The following is a 24,380-nucleotide window of genomic DNA, read 5'->3' as shown; positions in this document are numbered from 1 at the left end:
GTCTTTGACAAAAAAGAGGCAGAGTCTTTACCCCCACATAGGGCTTTCGATTGTCCTATTGAGTTGTTACCTGGTTCCCCAATACCTCATGGTCATATTTATCCCCTATCTCAACCCGAACTTTCACATCTAAAACAATATCTAGATGAAAATTTGAGAAAGGGGTCCATAAGACCATCCACCTCTCCAGCAGCAGCTGGAATGTTTTTCGTACGTAACAAAGAAGGTACTCTCAGACCCATCATTGATTATAGGCAACTAAATAAGGTCACACGAAAAAATCGATATCCCTTGCCTCTAATTACAGAATTAATTGAACGTTTGGGTAACGCAACAATTTTTACCAAGTTGGATTTAAGGGGTGCCTATAATTTAATTCGAATAAGGAAGGGAGACGAATGGCTCACAGCATTTCGTACTAGGTACGGATTGTACGAATATACTGTGATGCCATTCGGGCTCTGTAATGCCCCCGCGACATTCCAGTATTTCATAAATGAGATATTTTGAGATTTATTGGATGTCTGTGTTATAATTTATTTGGATGATATTTTAATTTATTCTGAGTCCTTGGAACAACATATCAAACATGTTACAACAGTTTTATCAAGACTCAGAGAGAACCAACTCTTTGCTAAACCTGAAAAATGTATCTTTCACACACAAGATATCTCCTTTTTAGGTTATAGAATAACAGCTGAAGGTATCAATATGGAAGATACAAAAATATCAGCTATAACAGGCTGGCCAAGACCAACTACAGTAAAGGAGTTACAAAGTTTTCTAGGGTTCTCAAATTTTTACCGTAAATTTATTAACAATTTTTCACATATTGTGAAACCATTGACAAGACTCACAGGAAAGCATGTACCTTTCATTTGGAATACAGAAGCTCAACAAGCATTTGAAACTCTTAAAATTAGTTTCACTACAGCACCCATCCTTCAATTCCCAGACCCCACCAAGCAGTTTGTACTTGAGGTGGATGCGTCTGATTGTGCTTTAGGTGCTATTTTGTCTCAAAGGAAAAGTCTCTCAGAACCAATGCACCCAGTGGCATATTTTTCAAGATCTCTGTCTCCAGCAGAAATTAATTACCCTATTGGAGAAAAAGAGCTTCTATCCATTAAGTCAGCTTTTGAAAATGGGAGACACTTATTGGAAGGGACAGAGACGCCAATTTTAGTTTATACAGACCATAAAAACTTAGAATATTTACAAACTAATCACACCTTATCTTCGAGACAGCTCAGATGGAGTTTGTTTTTCTCCAGGTTCAATTTCCATATTCAATACAGACCAGGTACAAGGAATAAAAAAGCAGACACATTATCTAGACAGACTTTGCCAGATAATAAAAGATCTCTACCTGGTACTGTACTACCAATTACACAATTCATCTCTTGTACCTTGAGTTTAGAACAAGAGAGAGAATATTCTCAAGGTAGAGACTGTAACCCAGAAAAATACAACCTCTCAAAACGTTCAGATGGATTGTACTATTTTGGCAATCTATTGTATATACCCCCTACTTTACAAGGAAGTATATTACAACAAAACCATGACTCTATTCTAAATGGTCATCCAGGTGTTCAAAACACTTATCAATTATTGAGAAGAAAATACTGGTGGCCAAAAATGTGGAAATCAGTTGAGGAATATGTCCGTACTTGTACAATTTGTGTTCAATATAAAAAGGAACATAAAAAGCCGTTTGGATATTTAATGTCTCTACCCATTCCAGAACGGCCATGGAAGGAAGTGGCAATGGACTTCATTGTAGAACTTCCAACCTCAAAAAATTACACCACAATACTAGTGGTAATTGACCTTTTTACTAAAATGGCACATTTCCTACCTGTACAAGCATTACCCACTGCCTCACAAACAGCTGACCTATTTTTGAACCATATAGTTAGATTACATGGTCTTCCAACCAGTGTTTTAACTGATCGTGGAAGTCAATTTACGTCAAAGTTCTGGCATTCATTATGTCAAAAGTTGAATATCACAAGAAAATTAACTACATCTTATCACCCGCAAACCAATGGCCAGTGTGAACGCACTAACCAATCCTTGGAACAATACTTGAGAATTCATTGTTCTCAACAACAAGAGAAGTGGGCAGATTTCTTGGCAACTGCTGAATTTGCCTATAATAATACTAAGAATGCTTCCACACAAATGACTCAGTTTTTTGCAAATTATGGATTTGATCCAGATTATGAATTTCATCGTAACATCCATGTGCCATGTCCTGTTGTTAATGATTTGGTCAACTCTATAGCACAAACTTTTAATCTTTTAAAGGAAAATATTCAACAGGCACAAAACCAACACCAACATTATTATAACCTTAGAAGGCGACCAGCACCTAATTATAAAGTTGGAGATTCTGTTTGGTTATCCACCTGGCATTTGAAAATTCCGGCTTCTAAGGCAAAGTTTAACCAGTTGTATACCGGACCCTTTCCGATCACTAAGATCATTAACCCCAACACTGTAGTCCTGCAATTACCTGAGAAGTTCCGTATACATCCCTCATTCCATGTTTCTTTACTGAAACCATACACACCTGTTCAAACGCAACCAGTCCCTTTGACTATAGCCCCTGAAGCTCAACCTTCGGAAGTGGATTATGAGGTCTCTGACATTATAGACTCTAGACTGTATCGTGGGGACTTACAGTATCTTGTTCGCTGGTCTGGTTATACCCCAGATGATGACTCTTGGGTATCTGCTTCACAGGTCTCTGCTCCCCGATTGATAAATCTTTTCCATAGACGGCATCCGGATAGACCCACTTTTTGAAAACCTGGAGGTTTTCCTTGGGTGGGGGACCTGTCATATTGTGAGCCTTATACACTGTACCTTTAAATATGGTGGCTAAGCTTCCTTTATAAGGACCTCTTGTCCTTCCCTTCATCGCTTGTAATTGAGTTCCTCCCCTGTTTTGGATTCATCCAAGCCTCCTGCCTCTCGGACCTATCTGCCTCTGAGTAATCTGACAGTTTACGCTGTCACTGGTTTTCTCCGCCTCAGGACCGCCTCCCTCTGTGCACGGACTTCGCGCTCAAACTCTTGTACCGCGGCTGCAGTCTGTGTCTCCTCTCCCTCTCTTCAGCGTGTAAGTACTTACCGCTTTGGGTTTTTCAACACTTACTACTTGTCCTGCCTAAAGTACTTTCATTGTCATTACTGCCATTACCTGATTGGAATATGAAGTGACTTATGTTACCGGAACTTTTATCTACTTTTACAATTGTATCTACATTGTTTTTCTATCTGATCAGTGCACTCACAGATGATAATATTATCCCAAAGGAAAGTTTCTATCAATCTAAGTGATTCCATTATATATTTATTTATGCCTAAACTTAACTTTATAGATTGAATCCACACTGCAGTTTTGTGTTTGTTAAAGATCAAACAACATCTAACTACATAGTGGTAAATTGAATTCTAACTGAATCATATCACTAACCAGTATTGTTAGCTCAATGATTCAGATAGGAACAAACAAATTTATTTTCTGAAGCATGTGATATACAAATTATTAAACTGCATATTTGGTCCTTTTATTTAAGCAGATTCTGAACTGTGACAGAACTGTGACAACCAGAAAGAGGACTGCCTTTTTAGGTTGCGTACGGGATCTCTCCTTTCTAGTAGTAATTGTCCCGGTACCTACAGCAGAAAGAGGTTTGGGGTTTATTCAAAAAAGGTAAGATAAACAGCGCTTAACCAGTACTTAAAATACTAGAAAGCTAGGGTTATACATCAACAGTTCTAAACTAACAGTTATGAGTACTGCAACAATATACAATTTAATATATAAAATTTATTTTAATTGTAAAAAAACATAAAATAGTTTTGCATTAAAAAACAATTGGTCTAATGCTATATGCACATACAAAAACCATATACAAAGTAAGAGAGGACGTCTCCTGGTCAGTGTTTAGAGCTCTATATTTCTACCACTTTCCACACTGCTGTGTCTGATTAATCAAAACCACCTTTAGACAGTTAAAATTATATATTACGATGCGTTTAATAAATGTAATCCACCAGTGATTGTGCTGATACAAAGTTCACTTTTTGTTAGAAAGTTCACTTGTGTGATGTATCAATCCACCCTGGTAGTAAAAAACTTGATACACTCTTGTAAACTTGATTATACTTGCATAAAAACTTGCATAAGGACTTTCAGGGTTGCATAAAAACTTTCAGGGTTTTAACGGGTCTGACTCTGATATATAAGCTGATTCGTTAAAGTTACAATCTGTGTAAGCGGTCCAATATATTTGCAAAGATTTGTTGCAGTATTGAGACAAATAAATTTATAGTGGGGATACTTTACCGGTTCTTCTCACTTCCACTTTTAGTATGTATCATTCCGCTGTAAACATTAGCTTCCGGGTCTTCTTCTGTGGTCTTTTCCTTACTCTGAGCAGAGTATTAATTTTCACTGAAAAAAGACTGCTTGTATTCTTTCAATAATGTTTGTACTTTCTTTAGACCCTTGAATAAACGTCAACGTGTTTCACCTGTATTTAGGCTTTATCAAGACTGCTGGGGTTTTATTCAAACCTTTTCATGGTTCTAAAAAATGAGGGAATTTTCGTCCAATTCTGGACTTAAAGTGCCTAAACAAGTGTCTGAGCATTCCCTCTTTCAAGATAGAGACAATACGGTCAATCCTTCCACTGGTTCAGGAAGGACAGTTTATGACCACCATAGACCTAAAAGATGCATACCTTCACATTCTAATACACAGGGAACATTTTCAGCTCCTGAGGTTTGCCTTTCTGGACCAGCACTTCCAGTTCATAGCTCTTCCGTGTGGCCTAGCTACTGCTCCAAGGATATTTTCAAAGGTTCTGGGGGTTCTTCTAGCCGTTGCCAGAACACAAGGTTTTGCAGTAGCGCCTTACCTGGACAATATCTTGGCACCATCTTTTTGTCTAGCGGAAGAACACTCAGAGTCCCTTCTCAGTCTTCTTCGATCACATGGATGGAAGATAAACTTAGAAAAGAGTTCTTTTACTCCAAGTACAAGGGTGAATTTCCTGGGGACAATAATAGACTCCATATCCATGAGAATATTTCTTACAGATCAGAGATGTTGCAAACTAACTACTGCATGTATTGCTCTCCAGGCCTCCTTGAGACCCTCAGTGGCCCAGTGTATGGAGGTGATCGGACTCATGGTGTCCTGTATGGACATCATTCCCTTTGCCAGATTCCATCTCAGACCCTTAAAACTATGCATGCTGAGACAATGGAACAGCGACCATTCAGATCTGTTGCAACAGATTGTGCTGGACAACATGTCGAGGCACGTGCTTCTAAAGACTGTCCTGGGAGATTGTGACTACGGACGCAAGCCTTTCCGACTGGGGAGCCGTTTGGGGTGCCAAGAAGGCACAAGGGCTGTGGACTCAAGAGAAGTCCTCCCTTCCGATCAATATATTGGAACTCCGGGCAATCTTCAATGCCTTGAAGGCTTGGCCCCTTCTGGGTTCATCCCAGTTTATCAGATTCCAATCAGACAATATAACCTCGGTTGCCTACATCAACCATCAGGGGGGAACGAGAAGTCCCTTGGCGATGAGAGAAATATCTCAGATACTAGATTTGGCGGAGACTCACAGATGTACGCTGTCAGCAATCCACATTCCGGGTGTAGACAACTGGGAAGCGGACTTCCTCAGCAGGCAATCTTTTCTCCCAGGGGAATGGTCTCTTCACCCCGAGGTGTTTGCAGAGATATGCAGCGAGTGGGGGATGCCGGAGATAGATCTCATGGCATCCTGCCTCAATACCAAGCTACTCAGGTACGGGTCGAGGTTGAGGGATCCTCAGGCGAAACTGATAGATGCCTTATCAGTACCATGGAGGTTCAGACTCATATCTTTTTCCTCCATTACCGCTTCTACCTTGTGTAGTGGCTCGCATCAAGCAGGAGTGAGCATCAGTGATTCTGATTGCTTCATTGTGGCCTTGAAGGACGTGGTTTGTGGATCTGGTAGGGATGTCCTCATATCCTCAGTGGAGTTTACCTTTGTCGCAGAGATCTGCTGATACAGGGTCCCTTCGCTCATCAAACTCTAGATTCTCTGAGGCTGACTGCGTGGAGATTGAACGTTTAGTCTTAGCCTAGAGAGTGTTTTCTGAGAGTGTTATCGACACACTCTGGTTCAAGCTCGTAAGCCAGTTACTCGTCGTATCTACTATAGAGTGTGGAGGATTTACTTGTACTGGTATGAAGGGCGTGGCTTTTCCTGGCAAAAGGTTAAGGTTGCTAGAATTGTATCTTTTCTCCAGGATGGACTGGAGAAGGGTCTATCTGCTAGTTCCCTGAAGGGACAGATATCGGCCGTGTCGGTGTTACTGCACAAGAGATTGGCTGAGCTTCCGGATGTGCAGTCCTTTGTTAAGGCTCTGACTAGGATTAGACCTGTGTTTAGATCTGGGGCTCTGACTTGGAGCCTCAATCTTGTTCTTAGTGTTTTGCAGCAGGCTCCGTTTGAGCCTATGCATATTGTTGACATTAAATTGTTATCTTGGAAGGTTCTTTTTTGTTGGCTATTGCCTCTGAGTGCAGAGTTTCTGAGATTTCTGCTTTGCAATGTGACCCCCCTTATCTGGTTTTCCATGCTGATAAGGCAGTTTTACATACTAAATTAGGGTTCCTCCCTAAGGTGGTGTTGGATTGTAACATTAATCAAGAAATTGTTGTTCCTTCCTTGTGTCCTAATCGTTCTTCAACGAAGGAACGTTTGCTTCACAATCTAGATGTGGTTCGTGCATTGAAGTTCTATTTTCAGGCTACTATGGAATTCAGACAATCTTCCTTTTTGTCATCTGTACGGGGAAGCGTAAGGGTCAGAAGGCTACTACGACTTCCCTATCTTTCTGGTTGAGGAGTGTCATCCGCTTACCTTATGAGACAGCGGGGAGACAGCCTCCTGAGACGGCTCATTCCACTAAAGCAGTGGCTTCCTCCTGGGCTTTTAAGAATGAAGCCTCTATGGATCAGATTTGTAAGGTGGCTACCTGGTCCTCCTTACACACTTTTTCTAAATTTTACAAGTTTGATGTGTTTGCTTTGGCGGAAGCAGCTTTCGGGAGAAAAGTTTTGCAGGCTGTGGTGCCCTCAGAGTAGGGTCCGCCTCTTTTTTGTTCCCTCCCATTATTCCTTCAGTGTCCTCAGGAGCTTGGGTATAGTTTTCCCAAAAGTAAGGAATGAAGTCGTTATTCTCTCTGCCTTATGGAAGGAAAACATAATTTATGCTTACCAGATAAATTCCTTTCCTTCCTGGCAGGGAGAGTCCACGACCCCGCCCATAGTTTATTTTTGTTGGGCAGCTCCCTTTTATATTATTTCTTCTGGCACTTTTATACCCTGATGTTTCTCCTACTTTTCCTTGTTTCCTCGGCAGAATGACTGGGGATAGGGGAAGTGGGAGGGATATTTAAGCCTTTGGCTGGGGTGTCTTTGCCTCCTCCTGGTGGCCAGGAAGGAAAGGAATTTATCTGGTAAGCATATATTATGTTTTTCTGCATGTAGTTTAAGTAGGACATACTTTGGTGTATAAATACACTGCACATTGACGCCTAGGGGTAGATTTAACAAGTGTCGGGCATACATGATTCGCTGTAGCGAATCATGTCCGCCCGACATTGCTAAATGCCGACAGCATATGCTGTCTGCATTTAACATTGCACAAGCATTTCTAGTGAAATGCTTGTGCAATGCCGACCCAGCAGGAGGTGTCAATCATCCCGACCTAAAAGGTGGCAGACAAGTTAAGGAGCTGCTTCTTAGCTTACGTTTCCGGCAAGCAGGAAACTTTGGGCGTAGAAAGCAGTATCTGCTGCTTGTTAAATCTACCCCTATTATGTTTTGTGTTTCTATTTTTCAGGTTTTATATTGTGGAAGATATAATGTAAATAACTGGTTATATGTTCAGTGTCAACTTCAAGCTGTAAACTAAGTTGTTTAATTAAAAAAAAAAAAAAGCTCTATAATTTTGTTTATATTTTTAGGGGTTGTAGAACTTGTTCTTAGTGCAAACAATTGTGTATTTATATTTCTTGATGTTTTTTCAGACCTAGGAAGTGATCTGAATATATTTGTGTTTGACCCTTAATGTATGCGCTTTCCATCAGTTTTGTGTTTGTAGTAGTTGCATTAGAGCAATACTTAAAGGGACATAATATTCATATGCTAAATCACTTGAAACTGATGCAGTATAACTGTAAAAAGGTGAGCATCTCTATGTAAAAAAGGAAGATATTTCCGTCACAATTTCTTCAACTCACCACAGTAAGTGCTCAGTTAACAGTTATACTTCAGCTGCTGTTCAGCTGCACGTTGAATAAAAAACAAAACAATAGCCAATCAGCATCAGCAGTGCTGAGGTCATGCTTTGCTTTGATCTCATGAACTTCCTTCAACTGAGTAGGAAAATAACATGACTGTGCCTCTTTCAAGTCCTGGGACTAGCATCCTGATAGGTTGCTTAAAGTGTTTTTACAGTGATTGTGAATATCTAGCACATTTTGAGTTAATATATCTTCCTTTTTAACATAGAGATGTTCAAGTGATATTTTTAGCTTTTTACAGCTATGCTGCATCACTTTCAAGTGCTTCAACATTTGGGTCCCTTTAAAGTGGAACCTTCTGGTGAATTTTATGTCTTCAAAAATATGATGAGAAAACCAGGGAAGTAAGCAAATGAATACAGTAAAAACAACTTTAATGTGAATGCGCTACATAGAATTATCATCGGTAATGTGATATCCAAAAGAAATAGCCACTATAAATACAAGGAGGCATCAAGCCAAAAAAATATTTTGCTGTGGTTCTTGTAAGTGTCAGAATAACTGTATCTTAAAGCATTGGCAAAACTCGTTGGGTCCAATAGATTCCACATTGACTTTATGTTGACTTCTGAATATGATAACAGAAAAATATTCAGAAGGAAGATGTTGCTTCCACTATAGAAAGTGCATAGCTCTAGAAGACAACTAGAAAATAGATAAGTATGCTGAGTAGTGCCACTCAGTACAGGGGACATGTTTCAAACTTTTAATTTAAATATCAATACTATGAAATGCATATACTCATGCAACATATTTTATTTAATCTAATTATTTTAGCTCACTTGTATGAAATGTCTTTCAAAAAGACTGTCCCTGTCAAAGCTCAGAAAGTGATGCAGCTGCTGAGAATGCCCTTGTAGAATGAGCCCAAATGAATTGGTTCTCTCTTTTGCTTATATCCCTTTACAACTCATTGTGGTAGTAAGACCGCTGCACCTTAACTTGTTTGCCACCTTTTAGGTGGCACACTTCAATCATCTCGATCCATTACCGCCTGATAGCGGCCGATTGGCTGCGAATGTGCAGGGGGCGACATTGCACAAGCATTTCACAAAAAATGCTTGTGCAATGTTAAATGCAGACAGCCAATCATGTCAGTCCACCATATAATAAATCTACCCCATTGTGCTATCCAAGTTGAAATGGTAGTCTTTAAATGGAATGATCTTTATGGTGTTCCTGGTGAATAAATTGCCATTTTGTGTTCCTCTAGTATTGTCTTCTCTGTATGTAAGCATCTTTTTAATGTCTAGTCCATAAAATGGCTTATTGTCTTTTCAAATAAAGACTAAAGAAGAAGTAAAATTATGGGCAAGATTACAAATGGAGCACTAATTAACGCTCCCGCTCGAGCGTTAATTGCACTAGAAGTAATTTTTTTGTGCGCCTCGGGTTGCGCTCGTATTATGAGTTAAAAGTAAACTGTCTTTGCTCGCGTACTAACCTGACAAGCGCAAAAATCTGAAGTTAGAATATTGCGTGCGTGTTCACGTATTCCACCATAGAGGTCAATGGGGAAAAAAAAGTGGAAAAACACCCCACTCTCTCGTTCCGACATGAAAATATGAATATTTCACATTCCAGTGTTTTTCACATACAATAAAATGGTCTATTTATTCATAAATACATATTTCTACATATATATGATATTTATTTTTGTACAATATATATCTATACATATACATATAGTTGATTATATATAGGTATAGATCTATAAAGATAAATATAGGAATATCTATTTAAAAAAAAAAAAACATATATACATTGGAATGTGAAATATTTACAGTAAATACATAGTAAAAACCTTTATTAAATTTGAATATTGCATAAATATTCTTTTACATGTTTTCATCTACTTAACTGCAAAGGGCTCTGATGTGCTTCTATATGTTTATATATATATATATATATATATATATATATATATATATGTACATCTGTATTTATGTGTTTTTATGTGTGTATATATATATATATATATATATATGTCTGTAAATACATATATATGGAAATAAATTCATATGTATGCATATATATATATATATACACACACATATACCTACATATACATCTTTAGACATGTATATGTATGTATCTCAATGTTAAAGCCCTTTGCCTGCCTTTTTTTTTCTATCACCTGACACCTCCAATCTTTGAGCCCTTATTACTTTTGTGTGCACTATTTGTTTAAAATAGTTTTTATTAGTTAGTGTTATTATGAGTGTAACTAAACTTTGTAATGTATTTTTGATGTGTTTTGTGCAAATGTGATGTTTCCCCAAACAGTTAATCAGAGATCTGTGGACAGGGTAATTATTCTAACGTAAATTGCAATTGTGCTCAAGCAATTGTGTTTACTTCCAACTCGTAATACCAGCGGTAAGCCAGATGAGCGCAAACACCCACGATAAACCCCTTATTGCTTGCGCACAAACGTTTGCACTTTACGTGTAATCTGGTTCTATATGGTTTGATGCATAAAAGTCTAAAGTCTAAAATAACCTCCTGGAACAGTTCATACCACTTTTTCCTAATGTGGTACCACATTTGGTTCTTCTACTAAGAGTGCTTAAAGCCCTGTGATCGACAGAACTAAGAATGAAGGGGTTACAAAAGGAGATTTTGTTAGTCTGCCAGTTCCCCCTACAGGAAAAAGGATCACACTTATAATTATTAGCTAGGTGGCCAAAATGCAAATTGTATGGCCTTTATCAATCCCCATACACAATGTCATTCACGTGGCAATGCTATGATTACCTGTCTGAAAACAGGTCCGGACTGGCCATAGGGCATACAGGGCATTTTCCCAGTGAGCCGGGGCCAGTTGTGGACTAGGCCTAGTTACCTTAGCCCCACCTAGTCCCCAGCATTATTATTTGTGCATGATGTAGGGCCAGCCTTGCCCTGCATTTCACTGACTTGCTGTGTCTGTGAGCCAGTCACAGAGAAGCAACTCCTCTTGATGATGCCTGTGGGTGCTTGTTTGTGTGTGATTGTGGATGCTTTGCCTGTGCATATGGGTACCAACTGCCTATGGATGTCTTTGTGTGTTTTTTCTCACTTATAGTGCAACGTATGCGTGATAAGTGCTTAGGTGGCTGCTATTTTGAGTGATTGTGACTACGCAGGCTAATGAGCAATAAGCGCTTATTCTTTAAATGTGACTTGCTTTTTTAAATTACATTTCACTTTTTTACTATTTAATGACAGATAATTTAAAAGTACAGTGGCAAAACTTTTAATGTTTTTGTAAATCAAACTAGTACCTTATACTTTTCTGCTTTGAGGTATGGTTAGCTAAAAAGGTGAGGGGAGTTGTCTGCTCTGCCTTAAGATACCCGGGCCTATTTTTGGTCACTGTCTGAAAATATAGGCATCTTCCTGATTCCTGCTGTGCAGTCCCCCAAATAAAGCACCTTTTGTATATTGTATGGATTTAATATATTAAGTTGGCCGGCCTATTATATGCTATATCTCTTGCATATGATAACTATTGGAGACTATCAATGGCACACAAAACTGATCTGTATATACAGATATACTGTAGCTACATGTATGAAAATCTGACCACAACAAAAATAAATTAGGCGTCCTCCGGGATGCCGGTTTAGGTTCTTTTACTGGAAACAAAAGCCCTTACTATCTTCTTTTACTGAAATAGTGTAAATATAATGACTAAAGATATGACTTAAACAGTTGCTTGGATATGTGCATTAAATTTACTTTTGTATTTTCTAATAAAATGTTCAGGTATCAAAATGTCTGGCAATCACTAATCAATTATTTGCAATAAACAGCTATATTTCTCTACAATCTGTAGTTTCCCACTGTAAGAAAAAAACAAAAAAGCCTCTTTTTTAAAGATACAGATTAAAGGGATATGAAACCCAATTTTTTTATTTCATGGTTTAGATAGAACAAGCAATTTTAAAAAACTTTCCAATTGACTTCTTTTATCTAATGTGCTTTATTCTCTTGATATCCTTTATTGAAAAGCATACCTATATAGGCTCAGTAACTGCTAATTGGTGGCTGCAGATAGATGTCTTATGTGATTGCCTTACCCATGTGCATTGCTATTTCTATTACAAAGAATATCTAAAGAATGAAGTAAATTAGATAATAATGTTGCTTAAAATTGTATTCTCTATCTAAAACATGAAATAAAAAAATTGTGTTTCACAACGCTTTAAGCTAAAATGATTATTGTATTTGACATGCAGAACCAAATGGTATAAAGGGAAAGTTCAGCAGTCTTCATTCTTTGGTAATACGCTTTTGATAACACAGCAGAAAGGAAAATGATTATATTTTGTTTTTGTCCAGCATGGCAGACAGCTGTTCCTTTGTCCTCGATGATGATTATGAATTAAAAAGAAAAGGTATAACAAGCTTGGATTAAAAATTAGATGCACATTTTAAAAAATATATATACATTAGTATTTTTAGTCTGGAAAGTCATGAAAAGCACTTTACCTGAGTCTGGATTCTGTTCAGGCCTCTGAACCAAAGGATCTGACCACGGCGGAGTTCCCTTTCAGCATGATCAATTTCTTCTTCATCTTCAGCTAGTTCCTCATCCGTTATTTCATCTTTTCCAGGACCATGCCCTGCCTCCTTCAGACATTTAAGATGGCTTGTTGGAATTGAGGAGATCACCTGATAAGAAAGGATAATAAAGCAACTTAAAGGGACACAAAACCAATTTTTTTTTCTTTCATGATTCAGATAGAGCATGCAATTTTAAGCAACTTTCTAATTTACTCCTATTAGACATTTTTCTTCGTTCTCTTGCTATCTTTATTTGAAAAAGCAGGAATGTAAGGTTAAGAGCCAGACCATTTTTGGTTCAGGACCTGGGAAACGCCTGCTGATTGTTGTGTAAATGAAGCTACCAATCAACAAGCGTTACCCAGGGTACTGAACCAAAAATGGGCTGGCTCCTATGCTTAAAATCCTGCTTTTACAAATAAAGATTACAAGAGAATGAAGACAAATTTATAATAGGAGTAAATTAGAAAGTTGCTAAAAAGAAAGAAAACATTTGGGTTTTGTGTCCCTTTAATGTCAAACCTTCATAAACGTGTTTTTTTTTCCAATCAACACAAAAATATGGTGCTTTTTTGAGAAAAAAATAATAAAGTGAGATGAAGGGAATTGAATGTGGATTATAGGAATTTAATTTCACCTGTCCCCAGACAAGTTCACCCACTCCTACAAACAGACACCAAAGCCATTGTTGGGCGTTTAGTGGAGAACAGCTGAAGGGTTTCCCTCCGAACTGCACAATCAAAATCTGAAACGAGATAGGAAAAAACAGCATGTGAGCTAAGTTGCATAGGCAGTAAATATTACTTAACATAGTAATCTGAAGAACACATTTTACTTAGGCATTTTTCTCTTATAAAACTCAAGCTTGGGAAAACCTTGCTTCAATCGATTGGATAGGGCATGACATTTTCAAACAGCTTTCTAACTTTGCCTGAAACGGAAGTTAGGTGGCGGATTGAAATCAACCCAATCCTTTACGATCGGGATGATTGACAGCCCCTGCTAACGGCCGATTGGTCATCAGTGAACAGGGGGCGGCATTGCACAAGCATTTCACCAGAAATGCTTCTGCAATGATAAATGCGGAAATAAATATTTCTATATAAACCTGATGTTTTTTCGGTAAAATATATATCTATACGTATATATATATATATATATATATATATATAGATACAGATATATATATATAGGATATATGTTTATAAATATGTAGAACATGTGCAGATCATTAGAATGTTAAATATTTACAGAGAATACATAATTCAAACCTTTATTTAAAATGAATATTGCATAAATATGCTTTTCCATGTTTTCATCTACTTAACGGCAGAGGGTTCCAATGCACCAATATATAAGTCTATATAAGTATACGTATGTATTTATGTGTTTATATGTGAATATACAGTGGGGGGTAGTTATCAAGCCGTCAACCTCAAATACGCTGCGTATTCCGCAGCGTATTTGTGGCGAGGCTGATACGCCTTAGTTATCAAAGGCTTGAGACCGGCAAAAGTAGAATTTTGTGACGTCAGCTTCGATCCGCCGGACTCAGTCCGACACAGATCGATTCTTACGTCACTCCAGATGTTCCGCACACAAGTGCGGCACATTCTCACTACTTTTGCTAGCTATCAAAAAACTAGCAGGTACGCTCGGCACTTTTACGGCCCAGCGTACCTGGTTTTCAAAGCGCCAGCCTGGAGGCGGCGGATCCCATAGGAATCAATGGGAGTCTGACCATAGCGAAAGTACAAGTTCGCTGCTGACAGACATCCCATTGATTTCTATGGGAGCTGTCTACACCTAACACCCTAACATGTACCCCGAGTCTAAACACCACTAATCTGACCCCCCCTACACCGCCGCAACTAAATAAAGTTATTACCCCCTAAACCGCCGCTCCCGGAGCCCACCGCAAGCTACTCTATACATATTAACCCCTAAACCGCCGCTCCCGGAGCCCACCGCAACTATAATAAATGTATTAACCCCTAACCCGCCGCTCCCTGAACCCGCCGCAACCTATATTAAATGTATTAACCCCTATCCTGCCCCCCCTACACCGTCGCCACCTATAATACATTTATTAACCCCTAATCTGCCCCCCCTACACCGTCGCCACCTATAATAAATTTATTAACCCCTATCCTGCCCCCCACTACGCCGCCGCCACTGTAATAAAATGATTAACCCCTAAACCTAACCCTAACCCTAACGCCCCCTAACTTAAATATTAATTAAATAAATCTAAATAAATTAACTCTTATTAACTAAATGAATCCTATTTAAAACTAAATACTTACCTTTAAAATAAACCCTAATATAGCTACAATGTAATTAATAATTATATTATAGCTATCTTAGGATTTATATTTATTTTACAGGTAACTTTGTATTTATTTTAGCTAGTTAGAATAGTTATTAAATAGTTATTAACTATTTAATAACTACCTAGCTAAAAGAAATACAAAATTACCTGTAAAATAAATCCTAACTTAAGTTACAATTAAACCTAATACTACACTATCATTAAATTAACTAAATAAACTACCTACAAAGAACTACAATGAAATACAATTACATAAACTAACTAAAGTACAAAAAATAAAAAAAGCTAAGTTACAAAAAATAAAAAATTAAGTTACAAACATGTTAAAAATATTACAACAATTTTAAGCTACTTACACCTAATCTAAGCCCCCTAATAAAATAACAAACCCCCCCAAAATAAAAAAAAATCCCTACCCTATTCTAAATTACATAAATTTCAAAGCTCTTTTACCTTACCAGCCCTTAAAAGGGCCATTTGTGGGGGCATGCCCCAAAAAGTTCAGCTCTTTTGCCTGTAAAATAAAAATACAACCCCCCCCCCACATTAAAACCCACCACCCACATACCCCTAATCTAACCCAAACCCCCCTTACAAAAACCTAACACTAATCCCCTGAAGATCATCCTACCTTGAGTCGTCTTCACTCAGCCGAGCCACCGATGGAACTGAAGAGGACATCCGGAGCGGAAGAAGTTAATCCTCCAAGCGGCGCTGAAGAAATCTTCCATCCGATGAAGTCATCATCCAGGCGGCGCTGAAGAAGTCTTCGATCCGGCCGATGTCATCTTCAAAGAGGCGCTGAAGAGGTCTTCTATCCGGGCGAAGTCATCTTCCAAGCCGGGTCTTGAATCTTCCTTCCGCCGACGCGGAACCACCTTCTTCACCGACGGACTACGACGAATGACGGCTCCTTTAAGGGACGTCATCCAAGATGGCGTCCCCTCAATTCCGATTGGCTGATAGGATTCTATCAGCCAATCGGAATTAAGGTAGGAAAATCTGATTGGCTGATGGAATCAGCCAATCAGATTGAGCTCGCATTCTATTGGCTGTTCCGATCAGCCAATAGAATGCGAGCTCAATCTGATTGGCTGATTGGATCAGCCAATCGGATTGAACTTGAATCTGATTGGCTGATTCCATCAGCCAATCAGATTTTCCTACCTTAATTCCGATTGGCTGATAGAATCCTATCAGCCAATCGGAATTGAGGGGACGCCATCTTGGATGACGTCCCTTAAAGGAGCCGTCATTCGTCGTAGTCCGTCGGTGAAGAAGGTGGTTCCGCGTCGGCGGAAGGAAGATTGAAGACCCGGCTTGGAAGATGACTTCGCCCGGATAGAAGACCTCTTCAGCGCCTCTTTGAAGATGACATCGGCCGGATCGAAGACTTCTTCAGCGCCGCCTGGATGATGACTTCATCGGATGGAAGATTTCTTCAGCGCCGCTTGGAGGATTAACTTCTTCCGCTCCGGATGTCCTCTTCAGTTCCATCGGTGGCTCGGCTGAGTGAAGACGACTCAAGGTAGGATGATCTTCAGGGGATTAGTGTTAGGTTTTTGTAAGGGGGGTTTGGGTTAGATTAGGGGTATGTGGGTGGTGGGTTTTAATGTTGGGGGGGGGGTTGTATTTTTATTTTACAGGCAAAAGAGCTGAACTTTTTGGGGCATGCCCCCACAAATGGCCCTTTTAAGGGCTGGTAAGGTAAAAGAGCTTTGAAATTTATGTAATTTAGAATAGGGTAGGGATTTTTTTTATTTTGGGGGGGTTTGTTATTTTATTAGGGGGCTTAGATTAGGTGTAAGTAGCTTAAAATTGTTGTAATATTTTTAACATGTTTGTAACTTAATTTTTTATTTTTTGTAACTTAGCTTTTTTTATTTTTTGTACTTTAGTTAGTTTATGTAATTGTATTTCATTGTAGTTCTTTGTAGGTAGTTTATTTAGTTAATTTAATGATAGTGTAGTATTAGGTTTAATTGTAACTTAAGTTAGGATTTATTTTACAGGTAATTTTGTATTTCTTTTAGCTAGGTAGTTATTAAATAGTTAATAACTATTTAATAACTATTCTAACTAGCTAAAATAAATACAAAGTTACCTGTAAAATAAATATAAATCCTAAGATAGCTATAATATAATTATTAATTACATTGTAGCTATCTTAGGGTTTATTTTACAGGTAAGTATTTATTTTTAAATAGGAATAATTTATTAAAGTATAGTGTAGTGTTAGGTGTAATTGTAACTTAGGTTAGGATTTATTTCACAGGTACATTTCTCTTTATTTTAGCTAGGTAAGCTATTAAATAGTTAATAACTATTTAATAGTTATTGTACATGGTTAAAATAAATTGAAAGGTGCCTGTAAAATAAAAATAAATCCTAAGATAGCTAGAATATAATTATTATTTATATTGTAGCTATATTAGGGTTTATTTTAAAGGTAAGTATTTAGTTTTAAATAGGATTCATTTAGTTAATAAGAGCTAATTTATTTAGATTTATTTAATTAATATTTAAGTTAGGGGGGCGTTATGGTTAGGGTTAGACTTAGGTTTAGGGGTTAATCATTTTATTACAGTGGCGGCGGCGTAGTGGGGGGCAGGATAGGGGTTAATAAATTTATTATAGGTTGCGGCGGGTTCATGGAGCGGCGGTTTAGGGGTTAAACTATTTATTTAGTTGCGGAGAGGTGCGGGATCAGCAGGATAGGGGTTAATAATTTTATAATAGAGGGCGACGGTATAGGGGGGCAGGATAGGGGTTACTAGGTATAATGTAGGTGGCAGCGGTGTCCGGGAGCGGCGGTTTAGGGGTTAATACATTTATAAGACTTGCGGCGGGGTCTAGGAGCGGCGGTTTAGGGGTTAGTAACTTTATTTAGTTGCGGGGGCCTCCGGGGGCGCCGGTATAGGGGGTAGAACAGTGTAGTTTTGTGTGAGTGCTTAGTGACAGGCTAGCAATAAAGCTGGGAAAAAGCCGAAGGGCAGCGAGATCGGATGAGTGATAACTGTCACAGTCCGCTGCTCATCGCCCCGCGGCTTTTTGACAGCTTTATTTGATAACTTAGGCGAACGTATTCAAGGTCCGCGGCGGCGAAGGTAGGCGAGCTTAGGCGGACGTATTGGGCCGGCGAAGCCAGAAAAGTAGACGGCTTGATAAGTAGCCCCCAGTATGTCTGTAAATACATATATACACGTATAAATACATATACACACACACACACACATATATATATACATACATAGCCATGTTTAGACATATACCTGTATGTATCTCAATGTTAAAGCCCTTTGTCTGCCTTTTTTTCCAAACACCTGAGACCCCCATTTTTGAGTGCTTATAACTTTTGTGAAATATATATATTTTAAATCATTTGTATTAGATAGTGTTATTATGAGTGGAACTGTAATTTGTAATGTATTTTTGATGTGTTTTGTGCAACTTTCTAGTTTTGCAAAACAGTTAACCAGAGCTCCGAAGTCGCGGTAATCATTCTAACGTAAATCGCGATTGCGCTCAAGTGATTGCATTTACTTTCAACTCGTAATACGATCGTTAAGCCCGACGAGTGCAAACCCTCACGATGTAGCTCTACTCGTAATCTAGCCATAAATAAATGCAAGACAGAATAATACATTCAAAGAAAAGATTAGTCTGAGAATAACATGTACTTTTCATTAGCTGTCTTTAAATCTTGACAAAATACGTGTAGGGTTTTAGGGCTCCATTCATTAAGCAGCGGATTCTTCAGAGCCCCATCGTTTCAGGTCCCTCTGAAATGGAAGTTTAGGTGGCAGACTGAAATCATCCAATCCGATCTGGATGATTGACGGCCCCTGCTAGCGGCAGGAGGCGGCATTGCACAAGCGTTTGACCAGAAATGCTTGTGCAATGTTAGATGCCGACAGCGTATGCTACAGCGAATCGTGCCCGCTCGACTGTTGTTAAATCTACCCCTTAGTGTCTCTAAAACAATGGGAGCTGCCATGTTGTAACTTAGGTTACCTTCTCTGTTGTGACCAATTAAGGACAGTTATAAATAGGTCACTAGAGTGTGAAGCCATAGGCTGTGTGGAATATAACAGTGTCCTGCACATCCATTTCTAACCGGAACTGAAAAGCTCATCATTTCAGAATGGAATTACAGTAAAAAGGAACAAAATAAATAATGTAAGTATATTGCAAAAAAAAATAATAAAAAATAATAAAATATATATATATATATATATATATATATATATATATATATATGTATGCGGCTCCTGACTGCTTTGAATGCAATAGTTCACAAGAGTGGCTATGCGGTTCTGAGCAAGTCCAAGTATATGCAAAATTACATTTTATATAGATTGGTTTTCTTTGGGTTAATGTGTTATAAGCACTTCCTAAACTACTGTTGCTTGATCACAAATTAATGACCACCCCACAATCAAGCCTGCTAACTCGTCCTTGGAAAGCAATGTTTTCTCCAGCATGTGCTTTCAATAGGAGACTCACTGTGTGATGAAGATGATTAGAGGCAGTATGAGATCACAGCTAAATGCCTGTCTATAACAATGGATGGACATATGCTGGACATAACCAGCTTGGAGTGCAATTCCAGTTTCAAAGTGTTACTAACTACATTTCTGCTTCAGGCCAAATGTTAGGAAGAGGAGAACAGATATTAAGCACAGACAGGTGGTACTGTGACTAAGGGCCTCAGACTGGACAACCTTGAGACCTAAGCAATAATATAGCTTGTCAAAGAAAATAAACAGCCATTATAAAAATACATATTTAGGAAAATTACTATTGCTACAGTCCTGTTACACAGAAATAGGACATTCAGCTCTAATTGTTTTACCTCTATCATTGATTACTTGCTAAAGGAAACAATTTGTTGAGTATTGAGTTCAGTTCTGGGGACCCATCTAAATAAAAGACATTGCAGACCTAGAAAAAAATCAGAGAAGGGCCACAAAGCTAATAAGGGGAATGAAGAATTTAAGCTATGAGTAGAGATTAGCCAAACTGGGTCTGTTTTCTCTAGAAAAAACATAATTTATGCTTACCTGATAAATTCCTTTCTCCTGTAGTGTGATCAGTCCACGGGTCATCATTACTTCTGGGATATTAACTCCTCCCCAACAGGAAGTGCAAGAGGATCACCCAGCAGAGCTGCTATATAGCTCCTCCCCTCTACGTCACACCCAGTCATTCGACCAAGAACCAACGAGAAAGGAGAAGCTAAAGGGTGCAGTGGTGACTGGAGTATAATTTAAAAATTTAGACCTGCCATAAAAAACAGGGCGGTCCGTGGACTGATCACACTACAGGAGAAAGGAATTTATCAGGTAAGCATAAATTATGTTTTCTCCTGTTAAGTGTGATCAGTCCACGGGTCATCATTACTTCTGGGATACCAATACCAAAGCAAAAGTACACGGATGACGGGAGGGATAGGCAGGATCTTTATACAGAAGGAACCACTGCCTGAAGAACCTTTCTCCCAAAAATAGCCTCCGAAGAAGCAAAAGTGTCAAATTTGTAAAATTTGGAAAAAGTATGAAGCGAAGACCAAGTTGCAGCCTTGCAAATCTGTTCAACAGAGGCCTCATTCTTAAAGGCCCAAGTGGAAGCCACAGCTCTAGTGGAATGAGCTGTAATTCTTTCAGGAGGCTGCTGTCCAGCAGTCTCATAGGCTAAACGTATTATGCTACGAAGCCAAAAAGAGAGAGAGGTAGCCGAAGCTTTTTGACCTCTCCTCTGACCAGAGTAAATGACAAACAGGGAAGATGTTTGTCGAAAATCTTTAGTTGCCTGTAAATAAAATTTTAGGGCACGAACTACATCTAGATTGTGCAGAAGTCGTTCCTTCTTTGAGGAAGGATTAGGACACAAGGATGGAACAACAATCTCCTGATTGATATTCCTGTTAGTGACTACCTTAGGTAAGAACCCAGGTTTAGTACGCAGAACTACCTTATCCGAGTGAAAAATCAGATAAGGAGAATCACAATGTAAGGCTGATAACTCAGAGACTCTTCGAGCCGAGGAAATAGCCATTAAGAATAGAACTTTCCAAGATAACAATTTTATATCAACTGAATGAAGGGGTTCAAACGGAACGCCCTGTAAAACGTTAAGAACAAGGTTTAAACTCCATGGCGGAGCAACAGTTTTAAACACAGGCTTAATCCTGGCCAAAGCCTGACAAAAAGCCTGAACGTCTGGAACTTCTGACAGACGTTTGTGTAAAAAAATGGACAGAGCTGAGATCTGTCCCTTTAAAGAACTAGCGGATAAACCCTTTTCTAAACCCTCTTGTAGAAAAGACAATATCCTAGGAATCCTAACCTTACTCCAAGAGTAACCTTTGGATTCGCACCAATACAGGTATTTACACCATATTTTATGATAAATCTTTCTGGTAACAGGTTTCCTAGCCTGTATCAGGGTATCAATTACTGACTCAGAGAATCCACGCTTTGATAAAATCAAGCGTTCAATCTCCAGGCAGTCAGCTTCAGAGAAATTAGATTTTGATGTTTGAAAGGACCCTGAATCAGAAGGTCCTGTCTCAGAGGCAGAGACCAAGGTGGACAGGATGACATGTCCACTAGATCTGCATACCAAGTCCTGCGTGGCCATGCAGGCGCTATTAGAATCACTGATGCTCTCTCCTGTTTGATTCTGGCAATCAATCGAGGAAGCATCGGGAAAGGTGGAAACACATAAGCCATCCCGAAGGTCCAAGGTGCTGTCAAAGCATCTATCAGAACCGCTCCCGGATCCCTGGATCTGGACCCGTAACAAGGAAGCTTGGCGTTCTGTCGAGACGCCATGAGATCTATCTCTGGTTTGCCCCAACGTCGAAGTATTTGGGCAAAGACCTCCGGATGAAGTTCCCACTCCCCCGGATGAAAAGTCTGACGACTTAAGAAATCCGCCTCCCAGTTCTCCACTCCCGGGATGTGGATTGCTGACAGGTGGCAAGAGTGAGACTCTGCCCAGCGAATTATCTTTGATACTTCCATCATAGCTAGGGAGCTTCTTGTCCCTCCCTGATGGTTGATGTAAGCTACAGTCGTGATGTTGTCCGACTGAAACCTGATGAACCCCCGAGTTGTTAACTGGGGCCAAGCCAGAAGGGCATTGAGAACTGCTCTCAATTCCAGAATGTTTATTGGCAGGAGACTCTCCTCCTGAGTCCATGATCCCTGAGCCTTCAGGGAATTCCAGACAGCGCCCCAACCTAACAGGCTGGCGTCTGTTGTTACAATTGTCCAATTTGGCCTGCTGAATGGCATCCCCTTGGACAGATGTGGCCGAGAAAGCCACCACAGAAGAGAATTCCTGGTCTCTTGATCCAGATTCAGAGTGGGGGACAAGTCTGAGTAATCCCCATTCCACTGACTTAGCATGCACAATTGCAGCGGTCTGAGGTGTAGGCGTGCAAAGGGGACTATGTCCATTGCCGCTACCATTAAACCGATCACCTCCATACATTGAGCCACTGACGGGTGTTGAATGGAATGAAGGGCACGGCAGGCGTTTTGAAGTTTTGTTAACCTGTCTTCTGTCAGGTAAATCTTCATTTCTACAGAATCTATAAGAGTCCCCAAGAAGGGAACTGTTGTGAGTGGAACGAGAGAACTCTTCTTTTCGTTTACCTTCCACCCATGCGATCTTAGAAATGCCAGTACAAACTCTGTATGAGACTTGGCAGTTTGAAAGCTTGAAGCTTGAATCAGAATGTCGTCTAGGTATGGAGCTACCGAGATTCCTCGCGGTCTTAGTACCGCCAGAAGAGCCCCCAGAACCTTTGTGAAGATTCTTGGAGCCGTAGCCAAACCGAATGGAAGAGCTACAAACTGGTAATGCCTGTCTAGGAAGGCAAACCTTAGATACCGGAAATGATCTCTGTGAATCGGTATGTGAAGGTAAGCATCCTTTAAATCCACTGTGGTCATGTACTGACCCTTTTGGATCATGGGTAGGATTGTCCGAATAGTTTCCATTTTGAACGATGGAACTCTTAGGAATTTGTTTAGGAACTTTAAATCCAAGATTGGTCTGAAGGTTCCTTCTTTCTTGGGAACCACAAACAGATTTGAGTAAAACCCCTGTCCGTGTTCCGACCGCGGAACCGGATGGATCACACCCATTAATAAAAGATCTTGTACACAGCGTAGAAACGCCTCTTTCTTTATTTGGTTTGTTGACAACCTTGACAGATGGAATCTCCCTTTTGGGGGAGAGGATTTGAAGTCCAGAAGATATCCCTGAGATATGATCTCTAACGCCCAGGGATCCTGGACATCTCTTGCCCAAGCCTGGGTGAAGAGAGAAAGTCTGCCCCCCACTAGATCCGGTCCCGGATCGGGGGCCCTCAATTCATGCTGTCTTAGGGGCAGCAGCAGGTTTTCTGGCCTGCTTGCCCTTGTTCCAGGACTGGTTAGGTCTCCAGCCTTGTCTGTAGCGAGCAACAGCTCCTTCCTGTTTTGGTGCAGAGGAAGTTGATGCTGCTCCTGTCTTGAAATTACGAAAGGAACGAAAATTAGACTGTCTAGCCTTCGGCTTGGCTCTGTCTTGAGGCAGGGCGTGGCCTTTACCTCCTGTAATGTCAGCGATAATTTCCTTCAAACCGGGCCCGAATAAGGTCTGCCCTTTGAAAGGTATGTTGAGTAACTTAGATTTAGAAGTAACATCAGCTGACCAGGATTTTAGCCACAGTGCTCTGCGTGCCTGAATGGCGAATCCGGAATTCTTAGCCGTAAGTTTAGTTAAATGTACAACGGCATCTGAAACAAATGAATTAGCTAGCTTAATTGTTTTAAGCTTGTTTGAAATTTCCTCTATAGTTATTGAGTCAAGAGTCTCTTCCAGGGACTCGGACCAAAAGGCTGATGCGGCCGTGACAGACGCAATACATGCAAGAGGTTGTAATATAAAACCTTGTTGAACAAACATTTTCTTAAGGTAACCTTCTAATTTTTTATCCATTGGATCAGAAAAAGCACAGCTATCCTCCACCGGGATAGTGGTACGCTTAGCCAGAGTCGAAACCGCTCCCTCCACCTTAGGGATCGTCTGCCATAAGTCCCATGTGGTG

At 39.6% G+C, this 24,380-nt stretch overlaps 1 protein-coding gene across 1 annotated transcript in view; it reads right to left on the bottom strand.

The window, feature by feature from the left end:
- The window catches only part of ATP2B3 (ATPase plasma membrane Ca2+ transporting 3), a 287,085-nt gene that overhangs the window by 25,007 nt on the left and 237,698 nt on the right, over positions 1–24,380 (bottom strand). Inside the window, exons 18-19 of the mRNA XM_053695746.1 lie at positions 13,580–13,687; positions 12,868–13,050 (exon numbers count right to left, since the gene is read on the bottom strand). Of these exons, the coding sequence (XP_053551721.1) occupies positions 12,868–13,050; positions 13,580–13,687 (291 nt within the window). The remainder of the gene's footprint in view (positions 1–12,867; positions 13,051–13,579; positions 13,688–24,380) is intronic.

This window comes from Bombina bombina, chromosome 12, assembly GCF_027579735.1.
Source record: "Bombina bombina isolate aBomBom1 chromosome 12, aBomBom1.pri, whole genome shotgun sequence".
Lineage (NCBI taxonomy): Eukaryota > Metazoa > Chordata > Amphibia > Anura > Bombinatoridae > Bombina > Bombina bombina.
Note: the sequence above shows the minus strand (reverse complement) of the source record. Positions and strands in the feature narration are given on the sequence as shown.